General features: G+C 39.2%; 1 protein-coding gene across 3 annotated transcripts in view; it reads right to left on the bottom strand.

Moving 5' to 3' along the window:
* Positions 1 to 7324: 7324 nt before the first annotated feature.
* ESRP2 (epithelial splicing regulatory protein 2) overlaps positions 7325 to 17566 on the bottom strand; it is a 45301-nt gene continuing 35059 nt past the window's right edge. For 2 of the 3 annotated variants that reach the window (XM_086469159.1, XM_009961509.2), the window contains exon 15: positions 10468 to 10557. In XM_086469159.1, the coding sequence (XP_086325285.1) occupies positions 10468 to 10557 (90 nt within the window). Of the gene's footprint in view, positions 7484 to 10467; positions 10558 to 17566 lie in introns of those variants that run through there. The other variant, XM_086469160.1, reaches the window with a different exon arrangement.

Genomic DNA, 17566 nt, shown 5'->3' with positions numbered 1-17566 from the left:
AAAAGCAATGTAACATGTTGTTGTTCACATTTCTACTTACTGCTCAACAAGGGAAGAATGTCCTTGGAGGTCTACAAGCAGCAAAGGCCCTGTTGAATGTTCTCAGGCTTTTGATACAAGGTGGGTTGCATTCTTATAAAGTCTTTTTTTTTTTTTTTTTAATTCTGTTGGTATTGGCTCAACCTTCCTAACTTTTCTCTAAACTCTTTCTAACCATTCCTTTGTACCTTCTGCTACTTCATCAATCTTAGTGCAGGGTCAGAAGTCTGAGTAAAACAGATACTCATTACGCTTACAGGAAGGAGGAGAAGAAAAAAAGAAAAGGAAAAAATCCCAGCATTTAGAATTTCTAACGTCAAAATTGAGGTTTTATATGCTTTCACTTAAAAACATACCTTGCAAATAAGCTTATTTTATCTTTTTTCATGAAACACAATTTTCTTTTATAAACTCCTCACTTTGTGAGCTAATGATTTTTTCCTTACAGTTCTATCGCCATATTTCATTTTCACTTTAAACAAGTTAAAAATACCTCACTTACTCTTGAATTTTGTGGGAAACATAACATTCAATACGGGGAATGCTTCAAAGCAACAAAAATGCCCAAAGACAACTCACATGTTTGAAGGTTAAAGGTTGCAGGACAGAGTGTTTATTTTTTTAATATAGCTGAACTATTGATATACAACTCCCCACCCCTCCAATCATTCCTAATTTTACAGAATTCTCTCTTGAACAAGTGAGGCAGTCCCAAAATGTGGCAAGTGCTAGAGCAACAAAAGAAGATCTAATACAGAACACTGAAAACCCTCCCCATTTTTATGATACTTCCTTCTATTCTACATGCACACTACAGGCCGTGTGGCTAACGAGCATGAGATTCCCTACAAAGAGAATTTCTGAAGACTGTCAGTTCATGGCGCTCAACACAACCAAAGGAAATTACCTGAGAGATGGCTGAATGGCTGAGAACGAAAACAAACCTACATCATCAGTTTGGCTTTTTTTTTACAAGGGGAAATGAACACACACAGTGCGATTCAGAACATCAGCCATGGGCCTCAGATGGAGGGGCAAAGTAAGTGCCAAGTCTAGTTTTCCTCATGCTGAGCTCCAGCTCCCTCTGAGCCCTAAGCACAGCCTGCTCTGCAAAGGCAGCACCAGGAGGAAGGCAAGTCCCTCTGTCCCTGTGTGTTTGGACACCACGGCAGGAGATCCAGCAGCTGCAGATCTGGAGTAGGCTGGAAACAGGATGCAAACCAACAAGAACAGCAAGTTTGCTCTCTGCCAACAGTAGTTTACAACCCCCAGCAACGAGGAGCTGAACGAGCAGCTTGAGAAAGTCACCACTTCAAGAGAAACACTGCCAATATCGAGGCCATTATACCGCACCAGGAAACCAAGAACCAACCACAAGGCCAAGAGCAAGTAAATCAATCAGCAAAGCATAACACCGCACTCGGATCTACCAGCTGGGAGCAGGCAGCCATCACAATCAAACGCCTGGCCATCCTGGGCTGCAATCACGCTTTTTGCTACCAAATTTAATCGGTCATAAACCCTTAACTTTATGCTATTGTAATAAATTTTTTTCTTAAAGCCAGAAGAGTAATTTTGCTTTCACTTCTTGGTCCCTTAGTTTCTTATGTTCTAAAATAGTATGTGACATTTGGGTCACACTTAAAGCACTCCTCCTCCACTGGACTTCTGTTAGGTATTTTAATGATTTCTTTCTGTAGAGCAATTTTTATTTAGTTGGAAAAAATAAACTTTTAGAGTCAGATACTACTGTAAATTTCACAATTTGAAATAAATTTGTACATTTCAAAGCAACCCTATCAAATATCAATGAGTGCACCACTACACAGAAAACATTTAAAGCAGAAAAACAAGAACATTTAAATTAAAAAAAAAAAAAAAATTAACTGTTTTATGGGAACCATAATGACCTCCGATTTTAAGACTAACGGACACCAGATTATTTACTGAGACTTGTGTGCAAAGGCTCCTACTGCAGTCGCTATCAAGGAAACTCGCAGGCCCCTAACCATTTTGTGTTTCAAGCACACTACTCGCAAACCCTGATCGGAAGGGGACATCTACTGGTAGCAAAGATTAGTGTAAGCAGTCAACGCCAAATCAAGTTTAATAAAATTACAATACCAAACTAAAAATCCACTGATGCTCCTGACAAATCTAAAAGCTCTTACTCCTGCCACTAAATAACGACTACTAAAAAAACCCACAGCAAAAGATATTCTTTCAAAGACACACCTGACATTAAATAGACACCATTACAACAATACTTTAGTAATGTTTACAGAAGGGAAGGCATTTTATTCAAACTCTACTTTTTATTATCAGCAAGCAGACAGAAAGCAACGTCAAATAGCCAGATATTTTTTTTTTAAATCACCAAGCATGTAAATGAAAAAGGAATAACACACCAATATAAAAAATGGCAATTGGCAAGTCTAAATTAACATGCCATCATCTTTATTTGAATATTTACATTTCCAGCTAAATACAGTGGCCCTCACCTGATTATATAAAAAGAAAAAAAAAAAAAAAAGGAAAAAAAAAAATCAGGCCTCTGGTTTATTTTGGATTTGCTTTTTTAAAACCCATATAACAAATAGATCTAAAAAAGCAACATTCTAAGTTTACTACAGGCAAATCTTGGCACATACCAGGAGTTTTGTGTTTCAGAATATAAGGTTATCTTTAGATGCAATCAGATAGATACTATAAGTGGTAGACTCAAAATTCATTACCATGGACTTTGTCAAATACAGATCTATACAATTATACAAAACAGGATGCAACTGGTTAAACAGCAGGCCTTGTGATTCATTTCCACTGACTGAAGTGAAACAAATACTATTTCAAAAATGAAGGTGTTGAAAGGCTTTTTTTCTTTTAAAAAAAAGATCATGAGTTGAGCTTCACTCATAAAAGTTTGCGGAAAATGTCTTTGTTCACATAAACAAGCAAAACCTACAGGCCTGTCCCGTGTGGGTCTGCTCTGCAGATGAAGAAATTCCAACACAAAACACTTGATCTGGAAGCACAGCTGCAACTACTAAACTAGAGAACAGCCATTTCAAACTCTTCAGTCTCACCTGGTCTCAAACACAAGCAGTAAGACTAAGCTGTCTTCTCTCTAAACTGGGGAGGTACAACCCATGGGATGGAACAACATGTAAATAATTTCCAGGTAAAATTATCAGTATCAAGAAAATGGCAGCAGAAATGCATAAGTAAAAGTATCCTCTCCAAATGAGCACTATCAGAAGCACAAAGCTAAGGGATGAAATGCAAACAGCGTGAATTCTGTTCTTCCATTAGATAAAATAGCAATACAAGTGCAGGTAAGGCATTTTGCTGATGGTGAGCACAGAATAATCTTCTTTTTGAGAAACCAGTTTTGTGGCTGAGGACACAAGTGACACAAGAGTGCAAGGACCCTTTAACAACAGTAATGGACAAATCACAGCTCTTTCTTCGGTGAAACAGTTAAAGCTTAACACTTTTTATATTTATTTTTCTTATTCCATTAAACCACACGCACATACAGACAAGAATCCCTTTGTAAGGCTTCTGCAACACAGCATGGTCTAAAAATTGAATCACCAAGAACAAATGTCTACATCAAAGAGAAGAAAAAAGAAATTTCAGCCTTACCCCAAGTTCCCAGCCTTCTCCAGTGACATAAGCCACCATTCAAAGACGCTTGATACAAGTGTTTATGTTCCACTTGTGAAGGAGAACTCTTGGATTTGAAAGCCAGCTCATTAGTATAAATAAGCCTCCTCTCCAGCTAAACTGCAGGTAAGCAGCTCCAAACTGACATTACTTCTGGCACACGCTGCCTCCAGGAGCACAGCTAAGGTGTAAGCATAAGCACACCTTGACTTCCAGAAGCTGCCTGCCGTGCCCGAGCTCTCCAACGCTCAAATTATGACGGCCTCATCACATCCTCCTGGCCTCGGAGCAGCCTCCCCCCCTCGCACAGCTGAGCCCCATGAGCTCTCCGGGGCAGCCCGCGCTGGGGCACATCCACAGTCCAGCGAAGGGAGGCCTTCGTGCTGTGGTGTTCGCTCCTGAGCCTCTGCGGGACAGCACCGAACGCCGACGGCAAACACAGCCTGGCCGTGCAAAGGGCTGGGGAAAAACCGTTCGCAACCAGATGCCAGGTCTTGGGGCACGGCGGAGGGAGGCCGAGTGCCCTCTGACGCGGTGGGGACCCGGCCCTGCAGGGCCACAGCCGCCTGCGGAGGCCCCTCGGGCTCCTCTGCCCCCCCAGCCCTGGAGCCTACTACCCAGGGAAACAACTCTGCCACGGGCCCGTCTCGTTTTGACCGCGGAAAAGGGCAAAACCCAGGCGGCAGACGCCGGCCGCCCTCGCTGTTAACCCGCTGTCGGCGGGGGGCCGCTCCCGCGGGCCCGGCGGGGCTGAGGGAGCCGCGGCCCGAGCCCGCCCTGAGGGCGGGGGATGGCGTGCAGTCGCAGCAGGTGCCGAGGTGCCGGAGCCGGGCCTGCCTGCCCCGCTCAGCCCCTGCCCCATGGGGAGGCACTTTTTTACTTTTTTTTTTTTTTTAAATTCCGGAGCAACATGCGTATAAATGAGCTATTCCACTGTCTCCTTTTACTATTATTTTCTTTCCTGAAAGACCAGAGCTCGATGCCAGCAAGGCTGCTCAGAGGAAGGGCACCTGCAGGTCCAGCCTGTTGTCAGACCCCACCTGGGTTCTGGTCTAACCCAAACGCTGTCACCACCCTTGCAGTCATTTTGCACAGAGAACTTCTTAAAAAATGTACGCTACTCACAGGTCCCATGTATTCGGTTTTATACACACACAGCCTGAAATGTCCAAGTCCAATAACTAGGTTCCACTATCTCACGCTGAACAGTGATTACAACAGCAGCTGGAGATAGCTAAGCCTCTTCTTTAATGGACATGGCAGAGCACAGGGCTGCACTTAAAATTAAACCATGATCACTGTTGACTAAGCCATGAAGGTGTTGAAAGAGCAAGAGGAAGGTGTAGATCTAAAGCATGGCTGATGTGTTAACTGGAGGCATTCCCACCCTGGCTGAGCTTGCCCAACCTGCCAAGGAGCAGAGCCCCTATGAACAACAGAAAAAGCCGTAAAGACTAGATGCTTTCAGTAGATTGAGCATCATTTTAGCTAACAGAAAACCACAAGTTCTGTACAGGCTATTAAGAGGAAAAATAAGATGTTTCAAACTGATCGCAAAGCCCTAATCAAGAGGTGACCAGCTGGACTATGCCAGAAGGCAACAGTGTATTAACTGAAGGGGTAGCTACATGGCATAGGTACTGTATTGCTCAGGATAGAGGCTGTCAAAATTTTAAAGAGGCAGAAGCATTCTCCTCAAAGGCACAATGAGAACATTAATCATCATGGTACAGTCCTCTCTAGTATTCAAATTACTTTAAAACCAAGATTCTTGGTAGACTTCACCAAGACAAATCCTGGAATCAGAACAATGCAAACAGTCCCACTTTAAAATCATGAAAAAGCTTTCCCTCCAGTCCCACCTGATTGTGTTAAAACTTCAGCTGGGAGGTTTTAATGATGAAATAGCATCTGGCATGGGATGCTTCCAACTAGAGAAAAAACAAACCTTATTATCTTAATATGATTCCACCTCCATTTTTACTACAGAAAGGCTGTCTGGCTCCACCATGACATAAACATAGCATTTTGGGTTGCACAGAAAAGCAGATGACCTATTAGGTCAATTAAATCCAAACATGAACACCATTTCCAGTTCAATACTTTGTTTCCTCTGGCACCAGAATAAGAAAGCATGTAAACGGTTACATTGCCTAAGAAGTGTTCCACTACAGGAGAAATATGTATCACGTGTATTTCTGGCTTACCAGCACATGCAAAAAAAGAAAAAAGAAAAAAAACCAAAACCAAAACCACACAACAAACCAAAACCCACACCTGTCTTGCAAGGTACATATGCCTACCTACATCTAGGAGAAAGAGAAAAATGAGTAGAAGTTTATTTATCAGCGAATGACGGCCCATGAAAATATTAAAACAAAGCATAAGTTAGTTTCAAAAGCCAATACACATCATAAGCATCTTTTATTTGTTGTAATATAAAGAAGCATACATCATTCAGTTCTTTGAAGTACAACTCAAATTGTACACTAACAAAAAAGATCAATTCAGACATCCATGAACATGTCACAACATGATTCATTACCTTTTGCTCTGCTGGTATTGCACTTGGAATGGTTTGAAGTAAGGCACAGTAAAAACAAAGTCATATAGTGCTTCTACAGCAGATGTCTTTTTTTTTAAACACATGCTACATGATGTAAAAGTACTTCTAGCTTATGTATATATACACTGAGGGAACAAGAAAAAAGCATGCACTAGAGCTTTGAGATTTCAACGTATCTTGTTTCATAATATACAAATAAAGTAGTTTAAAGATGTAAACAAATTGCATGCACATAAACTAGAGCAAAATCTTTAATACAAAATCTGAAAGCTATTATGCTTAAATAAAAAAATATAACTTATTAGTACTCAGGTTTATGTGCCATTTTTGTCCTGTAGAGATTAAAAGTTTGGGGTTGGGGGCAGGGAATATTTTTCTGGTTTTGCTGTTGTTTTTATTTTTTTCCTTTACATGTTGGCAGCAGTACATTGGTAAAAAAGACAAATATGGCTTTTGCAAAACAACATATAATGAAAACATGAGAAAGCACAGTTGCATTTGGGGCCCAGCATCCTGGTATTTTCCAGTCAAGAACAAAACAAAACAAACAAACAATCAATATGATCTACTCTTTGAACTGGGAAAGCTATGCATTCCAAAAGATCTTTCTAAAGACATTTAAACTCTACAAAAAACAGACACTTGACAAAGTGTGAACTCTTAAAAACTCAACACAGAAGAATCTGAATGACTTAAGCTTCACTTTCCACTTCAAATGCTACTGAACAGGTTTCTCCCATGGCTGCGATAGCTGAAGTGCTATTCGATTGTCTTCAGAATTAACGAGATGCCAGGAGCGGGTTTGCTTATTTTTAAACAAGTACATTAGAAATCAAGTAAATTAACTGCATCATTTTTGGTTTCACTTTATCTTTGGCATAGGATACTCCAGTTTTCAAATTAAATACAGGACATGTACCGCTCTACGTTCCAACATATTATGCTGAAAAGGCACATTTGCTGCTGCCTGGGTGGCAAGGGAAGACTTCTTATTTTGCAAAAGGCACGGTGTTCAGTGCAACATCCTTTCCCCATCCCCCAAAGAGTGTTTAGTTAGACCAGGTACAGTTCTACATAACGGCTTCCCAGGAGCTGTCCGTTTTTCTCAGCCACTGCTTTCTTAGCTAGATCCAGGCTTGGAAAAGTCACCAAGGCCTCTCCACTGGGCTGGCCACTAAAGTTGTAAAGCACGAGGATGGAATCTGTGTGGAGCTGCAATGGTACAAGACAACAAAAGAAAAAAAACACCTATGAAGACCAGAGACCACACCTGGAAATGCAGTTTTTAAAGCTGTGCATCTGGTTCACTCCACTCCTATGTCTGTAGCAAAAAGATTCTGGATGTGAGAATGGGAAGGAGGAGAAGTGACTGAAGATTAAAAGAATTCAGCTTTTAGCTTGGTGAATGGCAGCAGCTCATTCTGCTGGTGTGCTGAACAGAATGACATAGACATAATTCCATGCTAAGATTTTGCTAGAGATGTTATTCAGATTAAAGGTTGATATGAAAAGAAAGATTTAGATGTTAATAAAGGGAGCAAGAAAGTCCAGGCATTCAGTGAATAACTCTTGTACTGTGTGGACTACTGGCCAAGTGACAAAGGTTCTATGGCATGTGAATACTCACATGAAAAGTTTAAAAAAAATAAAAAAGTGATAGAGCTGTCAGTTCTGTGTTGGGAGGATGAGCTGTACTTAACACAGCTATACAGCGCAAGAAAGACTGTTCAGTAAAGTGAAGTAAAATTTGGTGCAGTCCAACAATTAAAGAAGTCTTTACTATAATTTTAACAAGGCTAAGAAAAAAGCAGGTTAGCAAATGAGATTGTTTAGTCATTGGAACTGATTTACTTCGGAGTGCATTTGCCCTCATGAATTCTTAAAAGGCAGTTCCAAAACGCTGAGTTTAAAGCAGATGTCTGTCTGCCCTATAGTGCCCCAGCCATTTCTCATAACATGCTGGAAGGCCTTCCAAGCTAAGACTGGAAGCCCTGTTTGTTGAATAGAAATGGATCTCAATGAAGTTTCAAAACCAAAAGTTGAAGGATCAAAAGCTCAGCATACAAGGTTAGTTTGTCGGAGAAATCAGTGCCAGGCAAAACATACGGTCTATGCCAGAAAACCAACCAGTTTTATATGTATTAACCCAATTCAAGTCAAGTTCATGTCACATATGCCCTCAGGAGTTTATAAAAAGTTAAACTATTCAAGGGTTTCACTTTTTGTGGAATTTGTGCACGCTGTGTATGCTGCAAGAAATATCAGTCTTCTCAGTTATTACCAGTAGCAGTTTCTGATCAGCATTACATTCAAACATATGAAAATAAAGCAAGTACATGCCAGAGCTTCACTCACCCAAACACTTAGCAGGCAATAAAAGTATTCTTAAGATATAGGCAACAGTACACATTAGAAATTAAAAGTATGTATAAGACAGTCAGTACAGACTTCATGTAATTTCTTCTCACAGAACTAAAGTTAGTCAAGAAATAGCATGCAGAAAGAAATTAAAAGACAAAAAAAAACCCATCATGTCTGAAGCCCAGTTCAGGTTTGGAAGTAATCTTGGTTTATTTCAGAAAAACACTGTGTTCAAAGAGAAAGTGACACACAGTTTGGGTTGAGTTGCAAATCTGAGCTAAAAGCTGGTCTGCTCTAAACCAGCTATTTGCCGTTAATCCATATAGGATCCAGTCAGTCATTTACCATCAGTCCTGAATACAATTTTAATACTGCAGTTCAGAGTCACCTGAAAGCACAGAGGGAGCACAGTTAGACCTCTGAGCACAGAGGACAGCTTTAAAAAATAAATAGCAGCATTAGTGTCGTACCAATGTAGAGATCTGGAAATTCACCTTAGAAGAGTTGCATAGCAAGTTAGCAGAGAAGTCTACACATTCTGCAAGCAACATAGTTAAAAAGAGTAAATAGAACCCTCCAGTTTCATTTTAAGACACACAACACACTAGTTTTATGTTCTTATTTATACACACTTATAGATATAGATTTTCTTTATGTACATACACCTTTTCAAATACAGATTAAAATCTGTACAAATCTTTTCCTGGATGTTTTCTCCTAAAAAGAGTGGTATCTGTATGACACTACTTTGGACTGCTTAGAATTCAGGATGAGTTACCCCATGAATTATTTTCTAGTCAAAGACTGTTTCCAATCTCATACATAGTAGAACCCTATTGCTGATCTGGTTTTCCAGTTAATCTGGGTAAAACAAGAGAGTCAAACAGATTGTCCAAGGTCACATAAATATGTAAATGCTCAGACTAATAATAGGTGTTCTTCTGTACACCACCAGACCATGCGGCCTCTAGTCTACCTTCTCCCTAGCAGATCTAACAGTATCATGAGAAAGCAACTAATCTGAAAACAACAGAGTTGACAGTGACTACATGAAGGTAGTTTCATCTATGAAGATAATTCCATCAAGGTACAGTATTTGATTGTCATTTTTTGTATGGGAAGTTGTGTGGTTTTTTTTTTTTTTAAAGGAGAAAACACATAGTAACTAATCAGTAGCATTTTTAATGGAATACAATAGTATTGGAATGTCAAACTCCACATAGGTCACACCAAAATTTCTTTAAGAATTATGTATTAGTGCCAAAAGTGCAGTAAAGTTACCATTAGCAAATTTCGTTAATCGCATTAGAAAGCCACTATACTAAAGAAACCTCTCCAAAAAAAAAAAAAAAAGTAATAGTTCACATTGCATTAGGGAGATCAAATCTCTAGACAGCTGTATGATACAAGAAAGTGAAAGCCAGAGGTTTGGGGTTTTTTGCATACACATTTGTGTGGCTTTGTAGCCATATCAAGGAAAAAAAAAAATCTTCTACTGTTACACTAAAAATAAAATATTGGACTGAAAGCTTTACATTAGAAACTTCCCTTTCTGGAAGTTTAACACGCCATCTGAGCGGAACCAGGCAATCACACTACCTCCACCACTGCTATCCCATCACCTACAGATCACAATTGGCCTATTTCCTTAGGTTAGTTGATTTTTTAAGAGGACAAAAGCAGAAAAATTAAAGCAAGGATCCCAATGCAAGCTAAAGAGGAAAAGCCATATGCAAAAAAATCTGTATCACCAAGCCCTTCTTTCCCTTCCCGTTCACCACTGGAGACCCAGTTTCTGCCAGTCACATCTTACCTTCTTTGGAAGTTACAAAGAGTTACAAACAGACCCACTCTTTCGGTGCTTGTAACACACTCCTTGCTTGATCGCTCAGCTGAATAAGGCCATTGTAGTCATCAGGTGCATACTACAGTACAAGTGTGACATACGATAATCAGCAAGAGAAGGAACAGTTCTGGTACAGCAAGGCACACAGATGATCATTTGCAACCATAATTAAGAGCATCAGATATAACAACTGGCAGGAGACAGCAAATTTGACAGATACTATTGTTATGCAAGATTAAAAAAACCCCCAAAACCATCAACTGAATTACTGGTTATGAAACAGATTTAAAGTAAACACGTGGGGAATATTCTAAACTATGTATTTGAACTGTTCCTTAACAGGGAAGGGAAATAGTTCAGACCATGAAACTCTCCTTTTTTCCTTCTACTCATGAGACAGCAACATCAGGTAACAAAACTCTGAAGTTTACGTAATCATGCTTCCAGTAACGACTCTCAATGGGACAGAGGAGCATCTTCCAGCATGCATACTGAAGTGGGGGATTAGAAGCAGCATACACATCTCATTCAGATCTTTTATGCAGTCATAGAAATAAACTGCAGATTCTCTTGAGTTGAGTGATAAACACTTCAGCTGCATAGAACACTTGCACTACACAGACTACAACAGTGTAGTTAAAGAAAATAAATGTCCCTGCATGAATGCACTTAGAAGGTAAAGTAGCATTTATACTATACTAGTACATTTCCATATAGGAAAAAGAAATAAACTACACAGTGTAACTGCATCATGACAGGTTTGTAGCAGAAGAATATTAAAATAAAAATAGTGACTGTATGGTACAGTCACACCAATAAATTAAAATGAAAAAACCCACACATGAATCAGATTAAGAAATATTTGAGATCCTGAATCTGAACAGTAATCACACATACTATTGGAGGGCCCAAAATAGATCTTGGGGAATATGAAACATTGTTTTGTATCCATCTTAATCTTTCCAAATTGCATATTCTGGAAAGGGACTAGGCATTCTTGCACATGCTACAACGACTACTGGAGTGGCTCCTGTAATCCAGAAGACAAAATACTTAGCATAAGCTAAGTTATAGAATATCCTTTCATTGGCAAGAAGTGTTTCCCATTTCTCCAAAAATAGCTGTTTTGAGCTAACTTTTACAGGACTGCCAAACACACACAGTGTAGACATGCTGCCTTCCTTTGATATTTCTGTAATACAAAAAGTCTCCTGCCAGCTTAGGGAGAAAAAGGTATTATATTTGGGAATACAGGACACATTCTATCTGTCTAAAGGGAAGTTGAAATGAAAAAAAAAAAACACCACACAAACCAACCATCATAGTATACACCTTCCACAGAGAACAATAACCAAGAGCCCAGAGAATGTAAAAGAAAAGAACCTCCCAGAATTTTTACTACTGAATTCTAGCCACCTTCACGTCTAGACCCATGCCATTAAGTAAAAGACAAATATAAGAAGTGTTTTCTAGATAGTCTCTGCCAGGGCAACCAGACCGTGCAAATATTAGATTTATCAGTTCCCAGACCTGCCCTTGAAACAAATCTACAAAATGTAAGTTTACTCTTTGAAAGGAATGTCTCAAGATAGTACATACTTTAGATTATCAGTAGATGTACAGTAGGTAAAGATCTACAGTCTCTTGTGAGGGACAGTGTTTCAAAGGTTACACTTGAAATGCATAAACAATGTGGAAAACATGAAAGTGGGAAAAGTACCCTGCACAGAAATGTCAAAGTTGTCCTTAGGTTTAGGCCTAAGGAGAGAAAGAGAGAAAAAGATCAAAATACCTAGCAATAGAAGCAACTTCTAATCAGAAGGCAGACAGGTAAAAGACTGCAGTTAATTAAAACAGAAGTTGTGGAACTGTAAATTCTTCAAACTTGCAGATTTCAAGTAGTACTGCAAACCAAACTAGGACAAAGTGGGAGAATTCTTATTCCCTGTGAATGAAATAACTACCCTAACTTGCCTGAGGAAGTATATAATCATGAATACTTCTGATTCTGTCTGCATTTCAGAAACCCGTAAGAACAAAAACATCCAACCATGCAGGACAAACAGCGTAAAGCCAAGGGTAAAGCTATAAACTCATTGCTCAAAATGGAAATACAGTTTTGCTAGCTTCACCTGCAGCAGGCCAAATTCTGCATCCACTTAGATCTGAAAAATACCACGTAGTGACTTATATCCCCAGTAAGCCAGCTGCAAGTTCACTGAGCTAGATTCTAGCAGTTTCCTGTATAAATATTATTGAGACCTGAGACAGCACAAAAATACTAAGATAATATGAAACTTCATGTCATATTTTCAAACACCCACCCTTAACACACAAGTAACTAGTAAGAAGTTACCAATGCAATTATTCCCTTTAAATTTAAAGTTATATAAAATTAAAAGCAGATGTCACTGTTAGTGCCTTTACTGCCCTTCCCTTATCCCACTATCATCTCATTCCCACCTTCCTTGATTCTCCAAACTGAAACACAGCCTCTTTCCTCAGAGCTGCTGCCTTGTTCCCTCCTCCCTTTAAGCTCACAGCTCTTGGGGGGGTGGACTTTCCTTCCAACCTAAATGAGTCTGTGATTCTTTCTCACCCAGGAGCTTCCACTTACTCTCAGTATGTCAACAGTAGCATTAAAATATAGTGGTCTACTGGAGCGATGCAATAGCAAGTCTTGCTTTGTTAGACTTAATCTATGAAATACAATCTCTATTAAAGTCTTCCTTCATCTCATCCTATTAAATCGGATTCTCTCACATGCTCATAGATGACAAGCAGGGGAGATCTATTTCCTAGAACAACTGAAGTAGAATGCAGAAACAATTCAGGCAAAGCAATTTCTCTTTTCCCCTTGAAGCAGTCATAAAGAAGTCTAACTTAGTCTAGTAAGGAAGATCACACAGAATACCACTGTTAAATGGAGAGCTCCATTCAAAAAGGCAGCCTCAGATGTTACAGACATGAAGATAAGGTTCTCAGCATATGCTCTGGTGCTATACTGACTTCTTCCAGTGATCAGAGGTGGCAGCTGGATCAAGAAAGATGGAAACTAGGTACGGGATAAGGTTGGCATTTAGAGCCTCATCTAGGAGAAGGAAACAAAACAGAAGCTTTTCAAGGGGTTACTAAATAAGACTCTGGGGTCAATGATTACCTCTATGGCAGGCTGCAAGATGGCAGGAAGAACATGCATATGTACTGGGGAAAAAATGCAGCTGATTGGAGTAGAGATTACATTGAACAGTGAAGAACAGTGTTTCCTGTTCCCTACATTCTTCTTGTTATCTCCCCTGTGACAGTGGGGTTTTTTATAGCTTAACGCATCTGTTAATAATGGCAAAATTATGTTTCCTGAAGGACATGTTGCTTCTTTACAGAATCAGCAGTTTACCTTACAAGTGTAAGGTAAATACCTTTCTGGGTATTAACATATGAAACAGCAGAGATATTTCAACTCCTGTATATTAAATAACACTTATTATAATATTAAATAACATATTACAATAGACCATAGAATAATATACATGTCATTTACTAAATAACACTAATTCTTTTCTCCTAAAGGAGATGATCATTTCTGACCAACAACTACCTCCAGTATGGTAGCATCTCCCAGACAGACTATCTGCTATGCTTACAGCAGTCCAAAGCTTTTTTAAGATGATAGGTATCAGAGACAGACTGGTTAATAAAGAGGTAGTGTGCTACACTCTCTCCTTGTACATGGTTTGGTTTGGGTTTTTTCCTTCAAAGTATTTTATTTCTTTCAGAAGTACCTGCTACATTGAGGGGAATACGGGACTGTTCTTGTCCCCTTACAGACCGTGCACAGATTTAACCAGGTCACTAACCAACAGGACATTGATTTCCACTGCATTTTTGCAGTTCCTACAGTGGAAATTCAAAGATCAGTCTAAAAACAGCTCCTGCAAAGCAATCTAGGAAAACAACTAACCCATTGCTGAAAACAAAATTAGAATTGGAAAGTATGTTTAGACATGCCCCAACTGGGAATAAAAAACAAAAGGAAATGAAAGAAAAGGAAAATACCATAGGCAAAATGGCCACTTCAGGATTGCAGCTGCAATGCTAGCCTAAACTGCCGATAAACTCTATCACAGAACAGTTCCCAAAGGGATGAAATCCAGCTCTTGGACTTTTGGCAAAAAGTCTAGATACAGTACGTCTGGAACATAGAATCAGATCTGATGACTAGGTAACTGCAACCTTTGGCACAAGAGTGAGTAGAAATACCCTAAACTGGTTTTGCCACTAAAGTATATTAATTGAACCTTAAGAGTACTGATACAAGCACCAGCAACCACCTGAATGCTCTAAGGAACAGATACCACCTGAATGTTTTGTGGAACAGATAGTGAAGCATGTAACATCTGCTCCCAAAAATACAGCTTGAAGATGGTGCCAATTAGTCTCTTGCTTCAAGCACAGGAGGCAACAGGCAGAAACAACAACCACTAATTTACTAGTCCCAGTCTCACAGATGCTTTCTCCACACAGGCAGCATTTCCAGGTGGAAGATAAATTTAGGAATAAAGCAAAACAAACAGCACACACTATTCTGAGAGCACAGGAGTGAGTGTACAATAATAGCTATATTGCCAGATGACTTCAAATACCAGTAAGTGGGAATTCTTCCTCTACCACATCCTCTTTCCCTTCCCTTCTCTAGTCAGAAGGTGCTATGCCTAAAATTGGCACACAGATGATGGGGTATCCCTCTCAGACTATGAAGCATCAGATTTCAAAAGGAACTCATAGGAAATAGAGAATACGTCTTTGTTTAAGCATGCATTTCAGAGAAAAAAAAAAACTAATCCCTAAAAAGTGAGTAACAATGAAGCCTGCTGTCCTGATACAAGAGAGAAATGTTGTTAATACCCTTGGAATCTAGCCATCCATCCATTTCCCTTCACTTCCTTATTACTGTTTTAAGCACAAGCCACCCCCCTCCTCCCGCAACAATGAGCCTTGAATTCTGGATCTCTGAAGACTTGGAGGATTAATATATTGCAAAAGCTCTTTTTGCTGCAGATAAAAGGCACCTAAGCCCAGTATAGGTTTAACGCAGTATTTACTTTAAGCTTCTCTTACATAAAAACACATACACAAAGAAGTCCCTACATTTCCACCCTAGCCTTTTTCAGCTAATTCAGGTGGCTTTAAATAAAGCTCAGATAGTAACCATGGCCCTTAAATCTTAGTCTGCTCCTAGTTTATTTTTTTTAATAGTTCCGAATGAAACACACTACTATACTTCCACAAACTTACCCAAATAGCAGGTCTGCTTTCTAAGAACTAATCCACATGGTCTTTTTCAGGCAGACATGAGTTAACTTTACATTCATGCCAACCTCCCATAAACTGGGCAACTACTACTAAATGCATGCTGAATCCTACCCAAGACAGCAGTTGTGAACTGGCTTTTGGTCAGCTAAGACTATGGGCACAGTTAAATCGCATCTACTTGTACATAAACCTAACAGTTCTTGTCAGAATACCAACTCTACCAGTGTTCGCTATAAACCTGCATTCTCGTAAGAAGCAAAAAAAAAAAAAATTAGGTCATTATTTGGAGACTAGAAATATTTCTCATTGATTCATTTAGTAGCTAAAGAGTAAAATCCATAGCCAGTAAATAAAGCAAAATAACTTCTAGGGAAAAAATTTGTTCCGATATGCACAAATAACTTCATGTAAATCCATCACTCAAGCTGTACATAATTTACTTGATTTCTCTCACTGCTGTACAGAGTGATGGCCTAAAGTGACACCGAGACGTCTGTTGCATGGAATTCTTGGTTTTGCACCATTTCTTCCTCAAACTTTTCCCCATAGGGTCTGAAACATGTATTATTTTTCTTTATTCTAGAAGGGTCTCTTCACAAGCACAGATTTTTCAAATTATAAGGGAAGTTTCCTGTAAACATCCATAGATCTCTTACTTCAACATAATGCCCAAAGACCAGCATCTGCTGAGCAGCTGGTATTTTAGCACCTGTCAGAGCAACTACTGTCATCCCACTGTCTGATCTGAATTGTATGGTGGGTTTTTTTATTGTTGTGGGTTTGGTTGTTTCAGGTTTTGTTGTTGCTGTTAAGTATCCTTTATCTATGTATCCAGTATATGACTGGAGGCAAATCAGTGGCCCTGTTGAATTACAGTATAACTAAAAAGCAGGTTAACATTAATTACTTACTGAATCAAAGAGAACTAATACTATCTCTTTTGGAGATTATGGTACTCTACAACGTTATACAGAAAGGTGATGGTGAAAATTACCACCTCCAAGATTTACTATTGGAATTCCTCACAGGTTTTTCAAGATTGTTGAAAATTCCTTCCAGCTGGAAGGAATTTTCAACAATAAAAACAAAAAAGCAGAACTATAAGAAGAAATCAAGATGCTGAACCACTAAACAAGCAGCTACTGCTGATACAGTTAAATTTAAGTTAAAAAGCTGATCTGCAGATTTTTTTACATTATTTATTATTAGAAGCATGTACTGATATTGAGACCAGCTTGTTGAAGCCCATGATAAGCAAAGTCTATCTCTTAAGAGGCAGGTCTGGTATGAGAGGTGCTTTCACTTAAGTAGTAACATGTGCATACATGCAATATACAGAGCCCATGAAGACTGAAGGAAGAGAACAGAAGAGAATAAAGCAAGAACTAAAACTTAAAACCTATTTCTTTCAGACAAGGACATACAAAGACAAAAATCACCCTTCAATCTCAGCATCTCCAATCTGGTTCCCAGAATACCAACATTGAAGCCCACTGAATACCAACATCAATTAGTTATACAGAGATTAAAACCATGCCCAAACCACTGACGATTATTAGGGGCTCACTTTATAAACGAGCAGAAGCACCGTGCAACAAATCCTTGGGCAGCAGCAGAAAATGAAAAAATAATGTAAGGAAAGAGGAGGAAAAAAGAAAAAAAAAAGGTTAGTTATTGCTCCAGAGACATAATATTGTCCCAACACAGTAAGTCACCACCTCTTTTTTCCCTTATAGTAATGAGCGAGTATAAAACTAGCATTACCACATGCGGGA

The sequence above is a fragment of the Leptosomus discolor genome, chromosome 8, assembly GCF_034619465.1.
Source record: "Leptosomus discolor isolate bLepDis1 chromosome 8, bLepDis1.hap2, whole genome shotgun sequence".
Classification (NCBI taxonomy): Eukaryota; Metazoa; Chordata; class Aves; order Leptosomiformes; family Leptosomidae; genus Leptosomus; species Leptosomus discolor.
Note: the sequence above shows the minus strand (reverse complement) of the source record. Positions and strands in the feature narration are given on the sequence as shown.